Source organism: Onychostoma macrolepis, chromosome 21 (assembly GCF_012432095.1).
Source record: "Onychostoma macrolepis isolate SWU-2019 chromosome 21, ASM1243209v1, whole genome shotgun sequence".
Lineage (NCBI taxonomy): Eukaryota > Metazoa > Chordata > Actinopteri > Cypriniformes > Cyprinidae > Onychostoma > Onychostoma macrolepis.
This window is the reverse complement of record NC_081175.1, coordinates 24,174,849-24,199,669: the sequence shown is the minus strand read 5'-3', so window position 1 is coordinate 24,199,669 and position 24,821 is coordinate 24,174,849. Positions and strand designations below refer to the sequence as shown.

Sequence of the window (24,821 nt, the reverse complement as noted above, 5' to 3'; positions counted from 1 at the left end):
TTAACCCTATAGAAAATGAGTGGGGTGAACTGAAGAGAAGAAGCAGTGGAGCTGTGAATCTGAAGGCTCTGGAGATATTCTGTATGAAGAAAATGGTCTCTGATCTCTTATCAGGTGTTCTCCAAACTCTTCAGGCATTATAGGAGAAAACTCAGAGCTGTTACACTGGGAAAAGGATGTTGTAATAATTGGGGGCCAATAATTGTGGCCAACATGAACTAGAGAAAGCATTTATTTCACAATGAGATTTTTCTCCCACTTTCAATTGTTTTACTTCAATGATAGGTTGGAATTTTGTGAATTTTTTGAATGAAAGATAAAAAGGATAAACAATGCAGATTTATTTTCACAGCCAATATTAGCGGAGGGCACTGTATATACATATATGTTAATGTATCTATAATTTATGTATATATAATGTATATACATTCATGTATATACAATTTAATGTACAAAAATATAATATAATTACATAGATACAATTTTTATTATAGTTTTGTACATTAAATTAGATTAGTTTGTCAGATTTTCCTTTTCCCTCAAATAAATGTCAAAAACCAGGTTCTCATTGTGACAACTGAGTCCATATAGTGTGACAACACGCCATTATCTTTCTAACTACAGTAGGCTACAGTAACGGTGGTTATGTTCAAGCGCATTTTTAAAGACTATAAGAGTGATTAGACGAAAATGGGCTTTCAAGAATAAACCAACCCTGAAAATATACCTTCAAATCCCTCTATTTTTAACATATATACAATAACTATAACGTTTAATTGTGATTTGGGAGTGTAAACGCTGATTTTTCATGTCAGCTGTATCTAGAATCTTCGCTATATGCGAGAGCGTGAGGCAGAAGGACGTGTTACATGGTATATGTTCCTGCTCTATAGGTTCCTACCGCGCTTATGCTTCTGCTTATGCTATAGAAATGAGGCGGGGCGCGGAACGGAAGCTCAAGCGTGTAACACAGAGGGAAGCTAGTCTCGCGCTTCCCGGAAACGGGACCGCAGAATCATGGCGACCGTCTCAGTTTGTCAGTATCACCCCGGCGGTTTCAGTTTCGAAAACTGCAAGAGGTGAGATTTCTTGCTTTATATAAGCAGGGATTTAGCCGGTGAAGTGGGGTAGTTTTTATATTATTGATTCGGTGAAACAACAAAGAGTTTGAGTGTATTTTAAAGGTCTTTTAGCGATCGGTTGAGTCACGGCCTGTGTGAATGACTCAGGAGAATTTATCCAAACTCATTTGAATAGCGGTTTTATTTAATGAAAACACATTAAATGACGTTATACGTTATGTATAAAATTTAGAAATATTTTTTGTAAGGTTAACGTGTTTTTATTTATTACTGTTGATATTTTGTTGTTATTGGTGGGCTTCGACCCCGCACTCGCAAGTTCAGTCTAAATTAACATTTAAGCTCTCAAATAACATGAGTTTATTCGTTTTTTCGTTAAAAACAACTTTCTTTAATTCATCAAATCGTTCTGCGATGTGTATTTGATTAATAACTTAGAGACAAATTAAGAGTTAGATACGTGATAATTTACATGACTGAGACTTGTAACAACAAAGACGAAGCTTTCATTTGTTTTTTGCAATGTAATGAATGCTTTCTATTTTAAAAACCTCATTAGGTTGGCTTAATTTGGTTGTTTCTTCATAAAAGTAAATATTTTCGTATTAACCACAGAAGAGTGCTTATATAAGGTTGTTTTAAAAGTGTCCACTAGTTGTCAGGATAACTTTGCAGATGAATAATCTGTTGTTGATACATACATATGCTGCTGACTGGTCAAAACAAATAGCTGTTTGCTTTTTTGTTGTTAATGTATAATCTTATCGAAGTTCATAAAAGAGTGGAGTTGAAATATAAAGGGCTGAATAAATAAAATTAAATTGTGGAAAAAATATGAAATGTTTGTGTTTTTATAGAAATGCTCTTCTGGAGGCAGACATCAATAAGCTCGGTTTCAGCTCTCCTGCTGCTCGTAAAACCGGCACCACCATTTGTGGAGTCGTTTACAAGGTAAGAAAAAGCATAGATGAGTGTAATATCTCAAATTAAACGGTTTGACTTAACCTCATATCTGACCAAAAAAAAAAAGATGACCTAGAAGAACAATTGTCTCATAAAAATCATCTCTCTCTCTCAGGATGGTGTTGTTTTAGGTGCGGACACTCGTGCGACTGAAGGAATGGTCGTCGCAGATAAGAACTGCTCTAAAATTCACTACATCTCTCCCAACATATAGTGAGTACGAACACATCATTAGAGACGATTTTACAATTAAACTAATTTACAATCTCTGAAAACCATCTCGCTCTCTCTTCTTTTCGTTCTTTAGCTGTTGTGGAGCCGGTACTGCGGCAGACACTGAGATGACCACACAGATCATCTCCTCCAACCTGGAGCTCCATTCTCTGTCCACCGGCCGTCTCCCACGAGTCGCCACCGCTAACCGCATGCTCAAACAGATGCTCTTCAGGTAATGAATCATCACAGCGCTCCATGAGGAATAATTAAGGTTTTTAAATGTTTTTGAAAGAAGGCTGGATGTCACTGATCAAAAATACAGCGAAACAGGTATATTGTGAAATATTATTACAATTCAAAAGAACTGTGTTCTATGTGAATAAATTGTAAAATGTAATTTATTCCTGTGATGCAAAGCTGAATTTTCAGCATCATTACTACAGTCTTCAGTGTCACACGATCCTTCAGAAATCATTCTAATATGCTGATTTGCTGCTCAAGAAACATTTCTCATCAATTTTGAAAACCGTTGTGCTGCTTAATTTTTTTTTCTTGGAAACTACAATACACTACCTCTCAAAGTTTGTAAGATTAAAAAATATATATTTAGCAAGGATGCACTAAACTGATCAGTAAATGCTTTTCTTTTGAACACTCTTCATCAGAGAATCTAAAAAAATATATCATGGTTTTCTCAAAAATATTAAGCAGTTACATGTTTTCAGCACTGATAATAATAGAAACTAACATAACTATATTCAAACTATATTTAACTATTTAAATAAAAAACAGTTATTGTAAGTTGTAATAATAGTGATAATAGTTATAATAATAATAATTCACAATATTACTGTTGTATTTTTTGATCAAATACGAGCAGCCTTGGTGAGCATAAGAGACTTATTTCAAAAACATAATAATAAAAAAAAAATCTTCATTCCAATCTTATGATCAGTAGTGCATATGGCCATGTGTGGCTGAGTCTACCATGTGTTTTCATATGTAGGTATCAGGGATATATCGGTGCTGCGTTAGTTCTCGGAGGGGTTGACTGCAACGGCCCACACTTGTACAGCATCTATCCACATGGATCAACAGATAAACTGCCCTACGTCACTATGGGTGAGTTACACTAACATACTATGAATCATCTTCATATTCCACCTAAAGAGGGAGACATTGTGTATCTTAAAAGCTTTTGATTGGTGCCAAAAATAGATGTCTCTCTGACTGACTGGCTTTATTTGTGCCCCATATGACAAGATAACATGCATCATTTAATGAATGTCTGTTATTGCAGAAGATGATTCTTTTGATTGGCTCTTTCTCACTGGTAACATCAGTATGTGTTTGTCTCATCAGGTTCTGGATCTCTGGCAGCAATGGCAGTCTTTGAGGATCGCTACAGGCCCAACATGGAGGTAACCCTCCCTCGTGTGCATTTACATGCCTTTTTTTTTTACTGTTCAGATGTTTGAGCTTAGCAAAGCTTTTTTTTCTTACGAACTTATTACTTTTATTCAGCAAGGATGCATTAAATTGATAAAAAGTAAAGACATTTTATAATGTTTCAAAATATATTGTTTTTAAATGAATGGTGCTCTTCTGAATTTTCTATTCCGCAAAGAATCCCCCCAAAAAATATTAAGCAGCGCAACACTCAGCATTTACAGAAATAACCACTAAATCAACATATTAGAATGATTGCTGGAGGATCATGTGATACTGAAGACTGGAGTAATGATACTGAATGAAAATTCAGCTTTGCATAACAGGAATAAATTACATTTTATAATACATCAGTTATTTTAAATTGTAATATTTCACAATATTATTTTTTTTGCTGTATTTTTAATCAAATAAATGCAGCCTTGATGAGCATAACGGACTTCTTTCAAAAACATTTAAAAAAGCGACCTCAAATGTTTGAATGTTAGTGTATATATTCAGGATTCAAACAGACAAAGACATTTACAATATCTGACAAAATCAACCTGTAAATTATTATTATTATTATTTATTTATTTATTTTTTAAATCTAGAAAAGTCAGGGGAGCCTATCTTAGAAATACATGGTCATTTTGGGTTTGACATTTGAAATATGAGCTGTAAATTGCTTTTTGTGAATGCAGTGTTCCCGTAAATTGGTGAAACCACACGGGAACAGTTTAATCCATTGTAGTTAACATAATGATTCTGCTGGTTGTGTCGATCAGGAGGAAGAGGCCAAGCGTCTGGTGCGGGATGCAATTGCGGCCGGTATCTTTAATGACCTGGGCTCAGGCAGCAACATCGACCTGTGTGTGATCTCCAAGGGGAAGGTGGACTACCTGAGACCTCATGATGTGGCCAACAAGAAGGGAGTCAGGTGAGCGACTGCACTGCCAGAGGAACACCACCTCATACACACCTGTCTGAACTTTGCACTCGGTGGCGTGGAGGCAGTGATGAAATCTGTGTAATCAGTCTAATTCACGTGAACATCTGAATGTGCTTTTTAAAAGAATCTTAAACTGACATAAATGCCAGCTTATACACCTCTATGATTAAGAAAAGGCATGTTATGATTATTACATAATCAGCTTATAGCGTTTACTGTGCAGTCTAGACACAAATGGTCAGTATGATTAACAATCTGTTAATGCAGGCCGCCACATGTGTGCATGATATTAATCAGAGAATTTAACCAAATGAAAGCTCATGCTTCACTGTTCCCTTTCAAGGGCGGATAAGGTTTATGGACGCCCTGTGTGAGTAACCCGTGTGTTCAAACGTGCACCACGTCCAGACAAAACTGTAACCTGCATGTGTTTGACTAACCAGGCGTGAGTTTGAAGTAGTTGAGTTGTTAAACTGACAAGCTGTTTGATGATTTTTCTCTTACAGTCTTTTGCTAACATCATTTTATGTTTTTGTAGAGCACCAAAGTGTATTTCCCTGGTCTGGATTGGTTTTATCGTGTGAACAATATGTAGAGTTGTGTGTCATTAGGCTTTAGTTTCTTAACAGGAGTTGAATCGTCTTTAAGTTCATTGTGTTTTCCTCACAGGACTGGAAGTTACAGGTACAAGCATGGAACTACCGGGGTTCTGACGAAGGCCGTGACTCCTCTGAGCCTGGAGGTGGTGGAGGAAAACGTGCAGACCATGGACACCTCCTGAGATGACACAACCCACCACACTTTGATCTGTTTGATTCCCCCATAACCATTGACCCCAAGTCTTATGTGGTGGTTTAGTAATTTTTCATTATTTCCAATAAAAGACATTGTAAGTTGAAGTTTTTTGTCTTTTTTTGTGCATCCATTATCATTTAGTTCAGATAGCCGATTATTTTGTGTTTTTAATATAAATGTATGGCAGGCAAAATACATTTTGGGTAACAAATGTTTAGGTAAGTCTCTTATGTTCACCAAGGCTGCATTTATGATCAGAAATACAGTATAACAGTAATGTGAAATTATATTACAATTTAAAATAACTGTTTTCTATATATTTTAAAATGCAATTTATTCCTGTGATGCAAAGCTGAATTTTCAACATCATTACTGCAGTCTGTGTCACATGATCCTTCAGAAATCATAATATGCTGATTGGCGGCTTAAGAAACATTTCTCATTGTCAATTTTAAAATCAGTTGTGCTGCTGATTTTTTTTTTAATGAATTCTTTGATAAGTTCAAAAGAACAACGTTTATTTGAAATAGAAATCTTTTGTAGATGTGCTCAAGTTACAGTGGCTGATGAGCTGAAATACAAATAAGTGTATTATGCTTCATGTGATAAATGATAGTACATATTACATTTGCTTATCACCAGGTGGCGCTACATAAAATGCAAATTCTCAATTCATAATAATTTGGGTCTTTTTCATCAAAAAATCTAATACAAACAAGAATAATAAAAATGATTTTAAATGCTTCAGATGTCCTTCAAAACAAAGCTGCCACAAAGTCAATATTTCCAGTTACATTTTATTGTTAATTACACATTTAAACACGAGAAAATGCTTCAAAATTCCTTAAAAATAACGTCTTTGAATATAATGAATACTTTCATATGGTAAATATTTGACCAGAGAACAAAACTGCTGAACAACACAAGTGTTTCCTTGCAAAACATTTGACAATTGTGTGTGTGTGTGTGTATGTATCAGAAACATAAAGAGAGATAAGTAACGAACTGTAAGGCTCTTTAAATGCTGTTATGAATACAGAAAAAGTATGCATAAATGGAACCACCTTGCTTTGACTTCATCAACATGAGGCACTGGTCACCTGACCTGACCAACTTTCTCTAAACCAATCAGCATACAGCACTGATACATCATTCGAAGGCACAACAGAATATATCAGCATTCCTTTCAATACAAATCTAGAGAAATGCTCAGCTTAAAACAGTACAGGCACTGTTGGCATTCTCTCCTTACTCATTTCTAGATCGTTCTATAGCTTGATCAGTTGGACTGAGAGAGCAGCGGAGATCACAGGTTTGCACAATGGTTCTCATTGCTGCAGGTGTGTGTGTGTGTGTGTGTGTGTTTGTATCAGGTGCTGGACGTCCACAGGTGCATCTGTTTGGCGAACTGCAGGACGAAGCTGATGTCGGGCCGCTGGTCAGGATCTGGGTTGATGCACATACTGACCAGATCTCTGAGCTGCAACACATACAAGGTGTGTAGTTTACATCACTGTTCATATGCTGTATCTTTATGAAATGATTGCTGAGATGGACTGTGTTACAAAATCTAGTGAGTTGACTACCTAGACAGCAAGAAGATCTTTCTAAACACTAGTGTTCAAAAGTTTGAAGTCAGTAAGATTTGTATTTTTGAAAAAGTACTTTCTTTAAAAATAAATGAATAAAAATTACATTTCAAATAAATGCTGTTGTTTTAAACTTTCTATTCATCAAGTCCTGAAAAAAATGGCTCATGGTTTCCACAAATATAATAAGCAGCAGCACTGTTTTGAACACTGATAATAATGTTTCATGAGCATCAAATCAGCATATTAGAATGATTTCTGAAGGATCATGTCACACTAAAGATTGGAGTAATGATGCTGAAAATTCAGCTTTGCATTAAAGAAATAAATTACTTTGAAATATATTCACATAGCAGACACTTATTTTAAATTATAATATTTCACAATAGTACTGTTTTTACTGTATTTCTGATCAAACAAATGCAGCTTTGGTGAACGTAAGAGACTTTTTTCCAAAATATTTACAATTTTTACTGACCTCAGACTTTTGAATGGAAATATATATTTAATTTCTTTTCTTTTCCTTTTTTCCTGGACTTGCTTGCTCATTTATTTATTTATTGTTTGTTTCTATTTTATTATAAAGCATTATTTCTGCCAGAGAATTAAAAAAACATATCAATTGACTTTTTCTCGCAATTGACTTTTTCTTGCAGTTCTGAGAAATTGCACGAATTGCAAGATAGAAACTCACAATTACAAGTTGATAGCTTGCAATCGTGAGACACAATCTTCCAATTCCGAGAGAAAAAAAAGTCAAAATCAGGAGGTAAAAAAAAAGTTGCAATTAAATTTTTTTTTACTGTGGTGGAAACAAACTTCTAGTGTTGTAAAGCAAATGCCATTAAAGCATTTAATTAATTGCATGCTTAAATGCATTAACTATTGCAGATGCATCATATAGAACTATGAAGTGACAATAACACTATAGCATCGTGTATGATTGTGCTCACTGGAGTATTGAGATGTTAGCTCATGGTTTTCATAACAGAGGCATGTAATGCTGTGTGTGTGTGTGTGTGTGTGTGTGTGTGTGTGTTGTACCTTCTGAGAATAGTGCTCTGAAGGCAGAGGAGGGTAATCGCACTGTTCGATCTTGTGGCACAATGAGAGCAGGTTCATCTTGTCGCTGTAGAAGGGGCTGTGCAGAGCCGCCATCTAAGAGACACAAATATTACTCATAAAAAATAATTGCATCTCTTTCTGCTGTTCTTGCTTGTATTGCTTACTATTTGACAGTATTACTGTTCCACTATTCTTGTGGCTGTACTTTCACAACAATGTATTTCAGTATTTGTTCTGGTACAGTGCCTTGCCATATAGACTTTGATTGCAAGTGCATTACTTTAAAGCAATTTGTGTTTGTTTATAAATATTAATGTACAAATTTAAATAATTTTATATGGTAATCAACAGATGACCTTAATTTGTACTGAATTTTATTGGTAAAAATAAAAATCATAATGTTACAATAGATTTCGGGGTAACACTTTACAATAAGGTTCATTAGTTAACTACATTAGTAAACATGAACTAAGAATGAACAATACTTCTACAGCATTTATTAATCTTAGTTAATGTTAATTTCAGCATTGTGCTTGTTTACATTAGTTAATGCACTGTGAACTAACATGAACAAACAATCAACAACTGTATTTTCATTAACTAACATTAACAAAGATTAATAAATAGTGTAATAAATGCATTGTTCATTGTTTGTTCATGTTAGTTAATACATTAACTAATGTTAACAAATGACACCTTATTGTAAAGTGTTACCGATTTCGGTTTCAAATACATGCTATTTTTGTTCATCAAAGAATCTTGGAAAAAATCCCTCAATTTCCCTAAAAAATATTTAGCAGCAGAAACGGTTTTCAGCATTTGTAATAATCAGAAATGTTTCTTGAGCACCAAATCAGCATATTAGAATGATTTCTGAAGGGTCATGTGACACTGAATATTGGAGTAATGATGCTGAAAATTCAGCTTTGCATCATATTGCTATAATGCAGTTATTTTAAATTGCAATAATATTTCTCACTTTTTACTGTATTTTTGATCAAATAAATGCAGCCTTGGTGAGCATAAGAGACTTCTTTCAAAAAATAAGTTCAAACTTTTGGACGCTAGTATGAACAAATGATGTGTTTGTGTACCTCATACAGCAAGCAACCCAAGGACCAGATGTCTGATTTGAAGTTGTAGCCGTTTTCATGAATCCTCTCGGGAGACATGTAATATGGAGTTCCAACTGGGAAAGACACAGAGAGATGTTAAGCAGCAGGTATGCAATTCCTGTGCATTTGCGTATTTGAATTGACTGGATGGTTTGTTATTTCACTCCATTTAGTACATGCATGAAGTGTGTGTTTATTTGAGTGTTTGTGTGGAGGGTCAGTGGTACCAAGAGAGTGTGCAGCAGTGGTTTTGGAGCTAAAGAATCGACCTAGTCCAAGGTCACCGAGTTTGACCTCTCCAGTAGCTGTGATGAAGACGTTGGCTGGTTTTATATCTGATGCACACACAAACATTTACAGAAGAACAAAAAAATGAAGACACATGAATGAAAAAATCATGTGTGTCTGTATTAGAATGAAAGTTAGTGAGTTTACCTCGATGCATGACTCTGCGTGAATGCATGTGTTCCAGCGCGCTGCACAGCTGCACAAAATACTTCCATATCGTTCGTTCAGGAATCAACCTCCGCTTCTTCTTAAAATACTAAACACATGCCAGGGTTATTATCATTAACTAAAACTAATAACAACACCATAAACATTTCCTGTGCTTGAAATAAAATATAAAACACATTTATTTTATTTCAGCTAGTTGCAAAATCTTTTAGTTTAAGTTGTAGTACTAACACAACTAAATAAACTAATACTAAAAACTTCAACTAATAAAATGACAAAAACACACAAAGAGTCTGATAGATGCATAGATAGATAGATAAATAGATAGATAATATTAATACTTATAATGCTAAAATACAACTTGATAAAAACTATATATACATATTAAAAAAACATGTAACTAATAAAAATGACAAGAACACAATACAATTATATAAGATTAAATAAATTTAAATTAAAAATAGATTGAAATGAAAATAAAAACAGTAAATACAAAAATAAAATAAAATTCAAAATATTAACAATAAACTATAATATTTCAAATATATAATATTTCAGTTAGTTGAGAAGGCATTATATAAATAAACTAAATAAACAGATACTAAAAACTACAACTTTCTAAAACTCTCTCTCTCTCTCTCTCTCTATATATATATATATACACACACACAGGTGCATCTCAATAAATTGGAATGTCATGGAAAAGTTCATTTATTTCAGTAATTCAACTGAAATTGTGAAACTCGTGTATTAAATAAATTCAATGCACACAGACTGAAGTAGTTTAAGTCCTTGGTTCTTTTAATTGTGATGATTTTGGCTCACATTTAACAAAAACCCACCAATTCACAATCTCAATAAATTAGAATACTTCAGAAGACCAATAAAAAAGACATTTTTTAGTGAATTGTTGGCTTTCTGGAAAGTATGTTAATTTACTGTACATGTATTCAATACTTGGTAGGGGCTCCTTTTACTTTAATTACTGCCTCAATTCAGCGTGGCATGGAGGTGATCAGTTTGTGGCACTGCTGAGGTGGTATGGAAGCCCAGGTTACTTTGACAGTGGCCTTCAGCTCCTCTGCATTTTTTTGGTCTCTTATTTCTAATTTTCCTCTTGACAAAACTCCATAGATTCTCTTTGGGGTTCAGGTCTGGTGAGTTTGCTGGCCAGTCAAGCACACCAACACCATGGTCATTTAACCAACTTTTGAAATGAAATCAGCATCTTTCAAAAGCTGGTCAGCAGAGGGAAGCATGAAGTGCTCCAAAGTTTCTTGGTAACTGGGTGCAGTGACTTTGGTTTTCAAAAAACACAGTGGACCAACACCAGCAGATGACATTGCACCCCAAATCATCACAGACTGTGGAAACTTAACACTGGACTTCAAGCAACTTGGGCTATGAGCTTCTCCACCCTTCCTCCAGACTCTAGGACCTTGGTTTCCAAACAAGATACAAAACTTGCTCTCATCTGAAAAGAGGACTTTGAACCACTGGGCAACAGTCCAGTTCTTCTTCTCCTCAGCCCAGGTAAGACGCCTCTGACGTTGTCTGTGGTTCAGGAGTGGCTTAACAAGAGGAATACGACAACTGTAGCCAAATTCCTCGACACGTCTGTGTGTGGTGGCTCTTGATGCCTTGACCCCAGCCTCAGTCCATTCCTTGTGAAGTTCACCCAAATTCTTGAATTGATTTTGCTTGACAATCCTCATAAGGATGCGGTTCTCTCGGTTGGTTGTGCATTGTTTTCTTCCACACTTTTTCCTTCCACTCAACTTCCTGTTAACATGCTTGGATACAGCACTCTGTGAACAGCCAGCTTCTTTGGCAATGAATGTTTGTGGCTTATCCTCCTTGTGAAGGGTGTCAGTGATTGTCTTCTGGACAAATGTCAGATCAGCAGTCTTCCCCATGATTGTGTAGCCTAGTGAACCAAACTGAGAGACCATTTTGAAGGCTCAGGAAACCTTTGCAGGTGTTTTGAGTTGATTAGCTGACTGGCATGTCCCCATATTCTAATTTGTTGAGATAGTGAATTGGTGGGTTTTTGTTAAATATGAGCCAAAATCATCACAATTTATTTAATACACGAGTTTCACAATTTGAGTTGAATTACTGAAATAAATGAACTTTTCCACGACATTCTAATTTATTGAGATGCACCTGTATGTGTATATATATAATATATATATATATATATATATGAAGAGTTCAGATGCAAAAGCCTCTAAGTGCTGTCTGAAATTTTCTTCTGAAATTAGCATTTTTATCAGGCTCCTATATTTATGTTCAGTTATTTCACTTTAATTGCATAGAAAGGGACATATACATTGTCATTAGAGTAAAATTACTGAACCCAAACATAGGAGCCTGATAAAAATGCTCTTTTAAATGAAAATTTCAGACGGCACTTAGAGGCTTTTGCATCTGAACTCTTCATATATATGAGTTTATTTGCAAAAACGGAGAACTCCATTTTTACAAATTTTCAAAAATCATGTTTTTTGTTATCATGTTTTTATTGTGTTAGTTAGCTGTTTTTTTAAAGTTATTTTTTAACCTAGTCAAAATAACCCAACTGCAGTTTGATTGAGATTAATTGGAAAGCACAATGAAAAAACATGATTTTTGATAATTGTTAAAAACAGAGTTATCTGTTTTTGAAAATGAACTATTGATATATATATATAAACTAAAAAATAAAAAAACATATAACAATTACAAAAACTTTTAACTAAAATTAAAACAAAAACAGAAGATTCAAGAATAGTATCCTATTCAAAATATGAACAAACTACATGTACATGTATTTGGCCATTTAACGTGTTGCATGACACTGACCTTAATCATCTGGGAAAGGTCACCAGCGCCTGCTAACTCCAGAACAATATTCAGCTCGTTTCCTTCAATAAACGAGTCCAAATACTTAATGACGTTTGGATGGTTCAGTTGCTGCAATCACAGAATGAATATAAAACATCACCAACTCTCACAAACAGAGACACTTGTTTGAGTTTAAAAACACACGCTGCTAACCTTTAACAAGTCGATCTCTTTAATGCAGTCCTGCCGGGCTTTAGCATCCATCATTTCAAAGATCTGAGAAAACAATACATTGTTACAACATCCACCCAGACACCATGTTGTGTAAAATTTGGTAATTTAATGTTGAACAATGGATGATAAAATTGGTTCTTGGTTCATTCGTCACCAAGATAAGGTCAAGTGCATTGCATTATGGACAGTTTTCTTTGGTTATACACTGCACATTTTACATAAATTTGCATTTAGTATACAAGCTGCAACAGTATGAGTAACATGCAATTTAAAGGCATGTAAATGCTCACCTGTACTTTCTTTAGTGCCACTTGTTGGTTGTTCAGTAGAAAAGTGGCTTTATAAACCTCACTAAACTGACCGCGGCCGATCTTTTTCTCGATGAGGAAGTTGGACATCACCGAATAGAATCCATATCCTAACATGTTCCTCTAAGAGACAGACAGAGGAACAGAAAGAGACAGTGAGAGTCAGAGTAGTGTGGTTATATCAGCATTATCACTGCGATGATTCATAAAAGCTTCTGTATGCAGTTGTATTAATAACAGCATGTGCCCACGTGAGCCCAGGCCTGTGCCAGCAGCTGCACGTGTGTGTGTGTGTGTGTGTGGTCAGACCTGGTCGTTCTGTACTGGCACTGTGTAATTTTGATTCAGATCTTGAAAGCTGTTCTGCTCCATAATGACATTCCAGACCTGAAAGCAAACACAAAGGACAGAGTCAATCAAAAGGCTGACATTCGCAGCGTCTGCTTTATCAAACGGGTCGTTTTATTTCCAGATGGCTGCTTTGTTTAATTGTAGTTTTTCAGTAACGATAAAACAATCCTGAGCCGATCAAACAAAGCCTAAGATCAAAAAGCAGCTGTCAGTGCTTTAAAACCGTAGTGGATTATGACGGATGGGACCAAAATTAATAATTGAATTTTGTGGTATGAATCATCCTGCATTTTTGTTCAAAAGTTTGGAATGGAAGCTATGGTCACCAAAGCACCATTTTTAAAAAATTAAAAATACAATTCAAACAGCAATATTGTGAAATATTATTAGAACTTAAAATAAGTGTTTCCTTATCTATTTTAATATATTTTAAAATGTTATTTATTTCTGTTATGCAAAGCTGAATTTTCCTCCAGTCTTCAGTGTCACACGATCCTTCAGAAATCATTCTAATATGCTGATTTGCTGCTCAAGAAATATTTCTTATTATTATCAATGTTGAAAAATTTGTGCTGCTTCATATTTTTGTAGAAATAGTGAGACATTTTTTGCATGAGTTTTTAATGAATATATATATTTTTTTAAAGCATCATTATCGTTATTATAAATCTCTTCACTGTCACTATCACAATTATGTGCATCCTTGCTAAATAATTAAAAAAGTATATATATATTTTAAAACAAAACCCTTACTGAACCCGAATTGATCAGGGTAGTTGTCCACTGTTAAATTTAAAATACATTTTTAAAATGTTAAAATATTTGAATGTAATATTTAATTTGTGCTTACTTCCAAATGTTTAATGCAAGTAAAATGCAGTATTTTTTCTTTACTAAATGAAATATTGCTTGCTTAATTTTATACCACTAGCAAAATCATATTGTGAATATTCAATATATCACCCAGCGCTATGCTGCATCCACACCAATAGGTGTCAGAATAAAGTCTAAAACCACAACCATTTATGCCACTAAAATATGAAGAAATTTTTACTTCAAGAAAACACTAATCCTGGCTCTAAGCAATGATTTCTTATTCTAAAGTGATAAGCAGCAGGAAATGACAACACGCATGCATTTAGACAAATTCTTCCTGTCTCTTATCACCCTGTTTTAGCATTTTATTTTTTCCAAAACGCCCACTCTCAAAATACTAGGGAATACTGTAGTCATCCTGATACTTGCAAGATTATCCTTTTTTTTTGAGCTTGACAGTAACGATCATGCCTAACAGACTGGATTGGTTGCGTCTCACTTAAATCGAACCCATTAAAAAAGGTCAGTTTTAGTTTCAGCACCTATCCAGGTATCAGATTAGTGTAACCTGAGTAAAGTGTTCCAGAGAATACATTTGTAAGTGTGCTGTATGTGCGCACACGCATAGGAACAGGAGTGTGTATGAGGGTGTGTATGTAGTCTTCAGGGCATGTTCTCTTCTGCACTGTACGGCTTGACATGTACAAACAGCTCCTGTTTTATTTTAAACTCCAGAAAAACCTACTGACCCACATTCACAAATACACACAAACACAAAATGCTGTTCCTGTAACATTCCGTGCCTAAGAGGCATAATAAAGACTAATTAGCAGAATGAGCATGTGTTGAACGTGTTTTTAAAGTGTGTTTGTGTGTGCACATCTGCTTCAATGTTGTCAACAGCATATATATATATATATATATATATATGTGTGTGTGAATATTTTCAAAATATATACTGTATGTGTGTGTATTTATATATACATAATAAATATACACAGTACACACAGATATATTATGTAAATAAAAACTTTTATTCTGCACGTCTGATGCATATGGCTCACAAAAGTGGAAACGTCAGGAGTTTCGAAGTCGTTGTCAGATTGGTTGAATTATACAGGATTTCCAGGAGACGTGTGTGTCGCGTTCTTTAACGTTCTGCCTGCAAACAAAGATGCCGTGACGCCAAACCCCCTCACGAAAGAAGAAAGCCAGCGTGTTTATAAATGTGACGACAAACGCTTATCAGAATAAACGCTGGATTTGATATAATATACAGTACACCCCTCACAATTTTTTTAATATTTTATTATATCTTTTCATGTGACAACACTGAAGAAATGACACTTTACTACAATGTAAAGTAGTGAGTGTACATCTTGTATAACTGTATAAATTTGCTGTCCCCTCAAAATAACTCAACACACAGCCATTAATGTCTAAACCGCTGGCCACAAAAGTGAGTACACCCCTAAGTGAAAATGTCCAAATTGGGCCCAAAGTGTCAATATTTTGTGTGGCCATCATTATTTTCCAGCACTGCCTTAACCCTCTTGGGCATGGAGTTCACCAGAGCTTCACAGGTTGCCACTGGAGTCCTCTTCCACTCCTCCATGACGACATCACGGAGCTGGTGGATGTTAGAGACCTTGCGCTCCTCCACCTTCTGTCTGAGGATGCCCCACAGATGCTCAATGGGGTTTAGGTCTGGAGACATGCTTGGCCAGTCCATCACCTTTACCCTCAGCTTCTTTAGCAAGGCAGTGGTCATCTTGGAGGTGTGTTTGGGGTCGTTATCATGTTGGAATACTGCCCTGCGGCCCAGTCTCTGCTTCAGTATGTCACAGTACATGTTGGCATTCATGGTTCCCTCAATGAACTGTAGCTCCCCAGTGCCAGCAGCACTCATGCAGCCCCAGACCATTACATTCCCACCACCATGCTTGACTGTAGGCAAGACACACTTGTCTTTGTACTCCTCACCTGGTTGCCGCCACACACGCTTGACACCATCTGAACCAAATAAGTTTATCTTGGTCTCATCAGACCACAGGACCTGGTTCCAGTAATCCATGTCCTTAGTCTGCTTGTCTTCAGAAAACTGTTTGCGGGCTTTCTTGTGCATCATCTTTAGAAGAGGCTTCCTTCTGGGACGACAGCCATGCAGACCAATTTGTTGCAGTATGCGGCGTATGGTCTGAGCACTGACAGGCTGACCCCCCACCCCTTCAACCTCTGCAGCAATGCTGGCAGCACTCATACGTCTATTTCCCAAGCACAACCTCTGGATATGACGCTGAGCACGTGCACTCAACTTCTTTGGTCGACCATGGCGAGGTCTGTTCTGAGTGGAACCTGTCCTGTTAAACCGCTGTATGGTCTTGGCCACTGTGCTGCAGCTCAGTTTCAGGGTCTTGGCAATCTTCTTATAGCCTACGCCATCTTTATGTAGAGGAACAATTCTTTTTTTCAGATCCTCAGAGAGTTCTTTGCCATGAGGTGCCATGTTGAACTTCCAGTGACCAGTATGAGAGAGTGAGAGCGATAACACCAAATTTAACACACCTGCTCCCCATTCACACCTGAGACCTTGTAACAGTAATGAGTCACATGACACCGGGTAGAGAAAACGGCTAATCAGGCCCAATTTGGACATTTTCACTTAGGGGTGTACTCACTTTTGTGGCCAGCGGTTTAGACATTAATGGCTGTGTGTTGAGTTATTTTGAGGGGACAGCAAATTTACACTGTTATACAAGCTGTACACTCACTACTTTACATTGCAGCAAAGTGTCATTTCTTCAGTGTTGTCACATGAAAAAAATATAATAAAATATTTACAAAAATGTGAGGGGTGTACTCACTTCTGTGAGATACTGTGTGTGTGTGTGTGTGTGTGTGTGTGTGTGTGTGTGTGTATATATGTATGTGTGTGTGTGTATTAAATGCTTAAATGCCTTGTTTTTATTGCCTGTCTTTTTCTTTTTTTCACTTTGGTCAACACCAGTGGTTTTTAAATGTGCTATACAAATAAACTTGTATTGTATATATGTATATAATGTGTGTGTGTGTGTGTGTGTGTGTCTATTTGGAGATATCTAGGCTATCTATCTATCTATCTATCTATTGATCGAAAGTTATATAGATAAAGTTAGATAAAGCTATTTTTGGATGTATATTTGGAGATATATATGAAAATATCTCTATCTATATATCTATCTGGATGGATGGATGGATAGATAGATAGAAAAGACACAGCACATAAGAGAGAACAGACTGAAGGACTGTGTAAACTATCTAGTCAATGTGACTACAGTAATACTGCTGACTACTATAATCATACTGTAGCTAATGATATATTAAAATGGATTACAGAACACGGAGCACATATTTTTTCATTCAAAAATCAGTTTCTGCTTACAGGGATGGAGAAAAACAGGTCTACAGAAGGAGAAAAAAGAGAGAGATTTTGGGGAAGGGAAGGAGAGGGTGGTCCTGTACCAATTTCCTTCCATTCATGTGAAGAAAAATGCAGAGGAAGAATTCTATCCTACCGCCTGAAACGGTGCCACTCTTCTCTCATACACACTCACACACACACGCACACACACACACATACACAAACACACACAAACACACAAACACAAACACAAGGGAACATTATAACAAAGACACACATCTGGACGTGCAGTCTTCTGTTCAAACACACACCACTGTTTGTTTCCAAAACCACACTGCTTATGTGTGCTTTCGGTGTGTATTTTCAGATGGGTTAGAGGTTTTTTCTTAGAAACCCTAGAATACTTAGAAACCCGACAAGCATCATCTTGCTAATTCTTATCTTCACAGGATTTGTGTCATGATGGCTATATTTAGAATCGCACACAACACTACTCTTATATAAAAAAGAGTATAATGTTTCTAGCATGTGACTTTTCTGGATGGGAAAGGGTGTAGTAGATAGATATTTAAAAAAAAAAAAAAAAAAAAACTTTTTACAGAAAAAAATACTGTACTTTGTAAAAAATGACACTTTTACTGTGTAAACATGCTACATTAATAACATGTTAATTGGTTAACTGTAAGTTACCTTACATTACCTTTTGCATGGCATGCAAAAACTAGGAATTAGCCTATCATATAATTTATGGTGAAAAAGTATGGACAGGCCATTATAGGATGAACTCTGATTCAACACGGTTTTCTGTTTTTACCACCTGTATTATTATAAAAATAGATTTTGGTATATTAACAGATTGTATGAAAGATCGTATGAAAACTAAATCAATGTCTACCGTCAACAAAAGAAAGAAACGTGCACAGGTTTGGAACAATTAGAGAGTGTACCATCCCTTTAAGATTAAGGATGTAGGATCTAAGATTAGCGGTGGTCTTGAAGAAGTAAACTGCGCGTGGTTCAAGCACTTTGTCTTCCTCTCTGGTGAGTCACGCGCATCTGTTTCCGCCCGGTAAAATGCTACAGATCTAACAACTCAATAGCAGAAACCCCCGTCACATATCCACAATCTCACTTCCAAAAAGCCCCAAGCGTGTACAGAAACCCACACACACGTGTCTGATCAAACAGACCTGCATGATAATATCATTCGACTTGGTGAAAGAAGTCCACATCAGTTCTGCATTCAGTTCTACGTGTCACAAAAATGAACATGTTTGACTTGTTTGGCACTGATCTACTGTGCCTGGATGAAAACAACATAACGAACAGTTAAAAGTCATTAATCACACTACATGCCATAACTAGGCATAATTATTCTAAATAGCCTAAATATTTTGACAGGAAGAAAAGCCGCGAACTTGACAGGTGACACATCATGTCAACTACTTAGTTAACCAGGTTTATGCTGCTTTAGTAATATTGTTAATTAATACTTTGAAGGTTTGTTTGTTTATTGAGAGTTACTGAATTCGAAGCGATGTGTATATGTAATTTTATGTATTTTTAATTACATTTTTAATATATATATATATATATATATATATATATATATATATATATATATATATATATATATAATTTTATTTATTGCTATCATGCAGTGTTTTTGTTTAACATGTTTCCTGTAATTGTATGAGTCATCTCACTAAAATATAGGGGGGGGGGGGGGGAGCTATTTTGTGTCCAAAAACACGTGAATGGATACAAACAAACAGTGTGTGTGGGCGGAGTCAGAACTGCAGCTTTTCCTTATAAAAAAACAAGCGCTCTTCAGTGCTATCATACAAATAACTAAACATTAAAAGCGTCTTATTATCATCATAAATAAGCCATAATAACATGCAAGTGTTGATTCAGAGCATTAAGTTATATTTGCACATATAATCGAAGTTACAGTGTGAAGGTGGGTGTTCCCGTTGAGCTAGAGGAGCATTTCTTTATACTTAATGTGTGTTTTATTCCCTATACAACATTTACAGTGCGATGCGATTGTTTTGGTGTTATTCATTGCCGTTAAAGCTTCTGGAAGCATATCAATGAGCGGAACTAGGCCCTTATATGCAGAAAACAGATGCATGAACTTTCAAAACAGATCTACTTTCCGCGCAAGAGCATTAGACGTGAACTAAAGCATATGCAATACTCGCACTGCCTACCTTGCGTAGTTCCAAGTAAATTAGTTTAATCCAAAGCAACTGAACAGCCTTGCGTTCATTTAGATTCTCTCTCTCTCTCTCTTTCTTATTGCAGCACGGCGACGTTATGCACCCCACGAATAATTTGGCACGATATTTCTCTTCTACATGAGCACGTTGTGCAACTGTAAAGCTGTATCGCGAGGCGCGCGAGCGTCACGAGCATTTTCACAGCAAATTGGGTTAAAAGTCATGCAGTAGTTCCACTTACCTCTCCAGCACGATGCCTCAGACATTTACAGGACTGAAAAATGCTGCGAAGCCCCTTTGGTCAGTTTCCAGACTCACTAATGTCACGGGCCACGCAAGTTTGAGTCACACCCCGCGCATCACATGGCTGTGATCTGTGACTACAGTAACCCACTGCTCGTGTCCTTCACTTTCTCTGCAAGGTTTGTAAAAAAAAAAAAACTTTCTCTGCAAGGTTTGTAAAAAAAAAACAAAAAAAAGGTTTCATGGTGTATTTATTATTATTGAATGATAATAATTACTTTAATAATTATTTATTTTATATTTAAATATGACAATAATATCACCACTTACTAATAAAACTAGTACTACTACTTTAACAAGTCCAATGATTTTTAATTTTGTTTTTGCCAATCATATCACAAACACATAATAATAATAATAATCATCATTTATTATAATTTTAGTAGTAGTAGTCGTACTAGTAGTATTTACAGCAAGTCATATTACTTATAATATTATTTAATTGACATAATACCGAAACCATATAATAATAATAATACTAATAATAATAATAAATGAGTAAATAAATAACAATAAGGGTTCTGATAATTATTTTTATATTGTATTATTTTATTTTATTTAATTGACAATAATATCACAGCTAATAATAAAATATAAAATCGTGATTAATCACATCCAAAATAAGTTTTTGTTCACATAATATACAGTATGTGTGTGTACTGTATATTTATTATGTATATATAAACACACACACACACGCACACACATACAGTATATATTTTGAAAATATTTACATGTACAGTCATGGCCAAAAATATTGGCACCTTTGGTAAATATGATCAAAGAAGGCTGTGAAAAATGGTCTGCATTGTTAATCCTTTTGATCTTTTATTTTTTTTAAATCACAAAAATCGAACCTTTTATTGGACAATAAGAATTTAAAATTGGGGGAAATATCATTATGAAATAAATGTTTTTCTCAAATACACGTTGGACACAATTATTGGCACCCCTAGAAATTCTTATGAGTAAAATATCTCTGAAGTATATTCTCATTCATATTCACAATTTTGAGCACTCCAGGGTGATTATGAACATGAAATTATCCAGCCATGGCTTCCTGTTTCCCAGAAATATAAATAGGAGAGAAAACAAAGCCCAAATTGCCTTAATCATCCATCACAATGAGAAAAACCAAAGAATATATTTCTGCAGCAAAAGATAATTGAGCTTCACAAATTAGTGAAGTGGCTTTAAGAAAAGAGTTAGAGCAGTGAAAATTCCCATTTCCACCATCAGGACAATAATTAAGAATTTCCAATCAACATAAAATGTTACAAAACTGCCTGGAAGAGGACGTGTGTCTATATCCTCCTAATGCTCGGTGAGAAGGAGAGTTTGAGTGGCTAAAGACTCTCCAAGGACCACAGCTGGAGAATTGCAGAAAATAGTTGAGTCTCGGGGTCAGAAAACCTTTAAAAAAAATTGTCAAACAGCACCTAATTAACAATGCAGATTAATTTTCACAGCCTTCTTTGATCATATTTACTAAAGGTGCCGATATTTTTTTGGCCATGACTGTATATGTTAATATGTTTATATATAAATATATTTATATATAAACATAACACTTTCTTCTTAAATATATACATGCACGTGTGTGTATTTATATATACATAATAAATATAAACAGTACAATCATATGTTATGTAAAAAAAAAAACTATTTTGGATGTGATTAATCGCGATTAATCGTTTGACAGCACTAATTATGAATAATGATAATAACAATGATTATTATTATTTTTATTGTTTTATTAGTAGTGGTTCTACTAGTAGTATTTACAGTAAGTCATATTATTATATAATATTATTTTATTTTATTTAATTGACATAATACCAAAACCATATAATATTATTATTATTATTATTATTATTATTATTATTATTATTATTATTATTATTATTATTATTATTATTATTATTAATAATAATAACAAAACAAGTAAATAAATAAATAACGGTAATAAGGGGTCTGATAATATTTTTATATTATTTAGTTTATTTAATTGACAATATCACAGTTGATTCATAATAATAATAATAATAATAATAAATGTTGACTTTCATATTTCTAATTTATAATATAACATATTAATATTATCATATTTCTACTACCTATTAGTAGTAGTGGTGGTACATTGACAAAAAAGAAAGAAATAAATGAAGCTCTGCAGTCAAATACGTCCCAAACCTGACCTTTAGGATGGGTAATTCAGACAGGTCTATGACAGTGTCATGACGACATTTGTTTCAGTATAACCCCAAGTGAATTAACAGTACGGCAGCAAAACCCCCAGACTTTTCATGTGGCCTGCTATGGTTTATGAAACGGACTCGCACCTTTCTAGAGATTGCTGCCTCTCCCACCTCTCTCGGTCTCTCGCACGCACACACACTCATTTTGAACCGAATAGTTGTCATTCTTGTGGGGAAATTATGAGCAAATACCTTTCAGACATGTGTCTGCCTTTAACACACAAACACTCACAGACACCTAGTCAAAGTTTGCTGTTGCAGACACAGTCGTGTTTGACACGTGTTGTACTAGAGGAAGTGGCAAAGATCTGTTTAGTGGCATTAAAAAAAAAGAATGACAAAACTGTAGAGTGTGTGGAGGACTTCTGCTTTTTCATTTTAACTGTGTGTGTGGGGGGCATATAGAGGAACTATGAATGAATGTGTGGTTTGTGGATTTTTATGATTCTTTCTTGAGCAGTCATCAGGCATTTCAATAATTTGAAATTCACTAGCGCCCCCTCGGGGTCTCAGACAGTGAACAAAAAGAGAGAGAGAGCCTGTCATAGCCATCATATTTTTAGACAACGAATTCCATGAATACAGTAATCATTCAGACCCCGACTAGCCAGTGCATTTGTGAGGCACTAGGCAAGTTTAAGAAAATGGGTGTAAAAGTTATATAATATAATATACTTTTTATAATATATAGTCCATATATTATAATATATATTATAATATTATAATACATAATGTTGATTTAAGTAAATGTAAAAATATAATTGAATATATTTTACACTATATCTATATATATATATATATATATATATATATATATATATATATATATGTATAGTATAGTATATGTATCAGAAAATGACCACTTTAGTACATGTTTAAGGTCTTAAAGTTTGCAAAGTAAATATGCATGGACAAAAATAAAAGATAAATAAAATAATAATAAAATTAAAAATAAATAAGTAAATAAATACAAAGATAGAAATACACTTAAATCGTGTGTAGGCCTAGATGCTTTCCATGTAAGTGTCTGTAGTGGTCTGTGGGAAGGAGAGCAGCGTGTCCTGTAATCTCTCATCCATAAAAGCACACATGTGTAAACACAAACCAGACACACGTGCTTCCTTGTGGTAAACACTTGGTTGAACCACAACCACAAGCATGAAATGTGCAGCATATAGAAATAGTCCAAATCAAACAACACGCCTTCATTATTTCTGCGTTCTTCTGATTTTTTTTTTATTTGATGACTGTGCAGAATTTTAAAGAACCCCTAACGAAGAGAAATTTCGGAAAATATTTTCTGCAGTTCAAACCTAAGGCTTCATTAGCAGCTAATAAAAAATGCGGTCATGGAAGAAAGACTGCAGCGAATCTCTTTCTCTGTTTGATGCTGTGACCGCGTATCTCCGCCAATCTCTCCAGCTCTGGCTGACTTCAGTCTCAGCTCGTAACTGCACAATGCAAACCACAATCACCTCAGTACGGATCAGGATAATTACACTGGACAAACTTTACACACGCAAACACTCACACTCACACAAAATAAGAAAACAACAATCCAAAGTAAAATAATCAAACGACACACACTCCAGTGCTGAATAAACAAACATCTTTTTTTTTTTCCAGAATGTGAATACTTTATTTAAGCCTAGTTAATCGTGTTCAGAGAGTTCAAATAAAAGTTACCACATCTGATGCTCTGTGCGCATGTGGGTGTATGTAGGCATGTTCAAGAACAATGTTGTTTACTGTTCAATTCAGTCATGAGTCTTAATGACTTGATATTAGTAACACACTGCTGTTCAAAAGATTGGGGTTGGTAGGATTTTTTTTTTTTAATGTTTTTTGAATTTAGTCTGTTTTGCTCACCAAGGCTGCATTTATTTGATCAATAATAAATTGTTAAATATTATTGCAGTTTTAAATAGCTGTTTTCTATTTAAATATATTGTAAAATGTAATTTATTCCTGTGATGCAATGCTGCATTTTCAGCATCATTACTCCAGTCTTCAGTGTCACATGATCCGTCAGAAATCATTCTAATATGCTGATTTGCTGCTCAAGAAATATTTCTTATCATTGTCAATATTGAAAACAGTTTTTTCAGTTTTGATGAATAGAAAGTTTGAAAAGTATTTACTGTAATTTTTGATCAGGGCTCTCTTACAAATGATATTAGACATTTATATATAAACAACTGGATAAAAATGCCATCTGGATGCAACTTGCAGATATACAAAACAATGATTTCCAGTGACAATTTAACAAGCCACATGAAACATTTATAATTGCATATTGCATATCGATACACTACTTTTAAAATGTAACAGGCATCATATACAATATGCAGTATGCAGTACATACTATGCAAGTATTCCAAATTCCGTTCCGAATCAAATTGAAATGGCGTGACAGCAAAAGACAGTGCTGGATGAGGC

At 34.9% G+C, this 24,821-nt stretch overlaps 2 protein-coding genes across 4 annotated transcripts; one reads left to right on the top strand and one right to left on the bottom strand.

The window, feature by feature from the left end:
* The first annotated feature begins 924 nt into the window (after positions 1 to 924).
* psmb7 (proteasome 20S subunit beta 7) lies at positions 925 to 5,540 on the top strand. 2 transcript variants are annotated; one of them, XM_058758173.1, is made up of 8 exons: positions 925 to 1,079; positions 1,940 to 2,033; positions 2,161 to 2,258; positions 2,353 to 2,493; positions 3,268 to 3,383; positions 3,624 to 3,682; positions 4,478 to 4,629; positions 5,311 to 5,540. In XM_058758173.1, exons 1-8 carry the CDS (start codon positions 1,018 to 1,020, stop codon positions 5,420 to 5,422), a joined length of 834 nt encoding a protein of 277 aa, XP_058614156.1. In that variant the 5' UTR covers positions 925 to 1,017; the 3' UTR covers positions 5,423 to 5,540. The 2 variants fall into 2 exon arrangements, with proteins under 2 accessions (XP_058614156.1, XP_058614157.1); XM_058758174.1 differs by lacking the exon at positions 5,311 to 5,540 and adding an exon at positions 4,985 to 5,248.
* Positions 5,541 to 5,878: 338 nt separating this feature from the next.
* Positions 5,879 to 20,209, bottom strand: nek6 (NIMA-related kinase 6). Of its 2 annotated transcripts, none has more exons than XM_058759270.1 (10): positions 20,063 to 20,209; positions 13,339 to 13,416; positions 13,012 to 13,152; positions 12,701 to 12,763; positions 12,506 to 12,616; positions 9,641 to 9,749; positions 9,433 to 9,540; positions 9,185 to 9,279; positions 8,070 to 8,183; positions 5,879 to 6,916 (listed from the first exon to the last, which is right to left on the bottom strand). In XM_058759270.1, exons 2-10 carry the CDS (start codon positions 13,399 to 13,401, stop codon positions 6,806 to 6,808), a joined length of 915 nt encoding a protein of 304 aa, XP_058615253.1. In that variant the 5' UTR covers positions 13,402 to 13,416; positions 20,063 to 20,209; the 3' UTR covers positions 5,879 to 6,805. The 2 variants fall into 2 exon arrangements, with proteins under 2 accessions (XP_058615253.1, XP_058615254.1); XM_058759271.1 differs by lacking the exon at positions 20,063 to 20,209 and adding an exon at positions 19,813 to 19,979.
* Between the last annotated feature and the right edge of the window lie 4,612 nt (positions 20,210 to 24,821).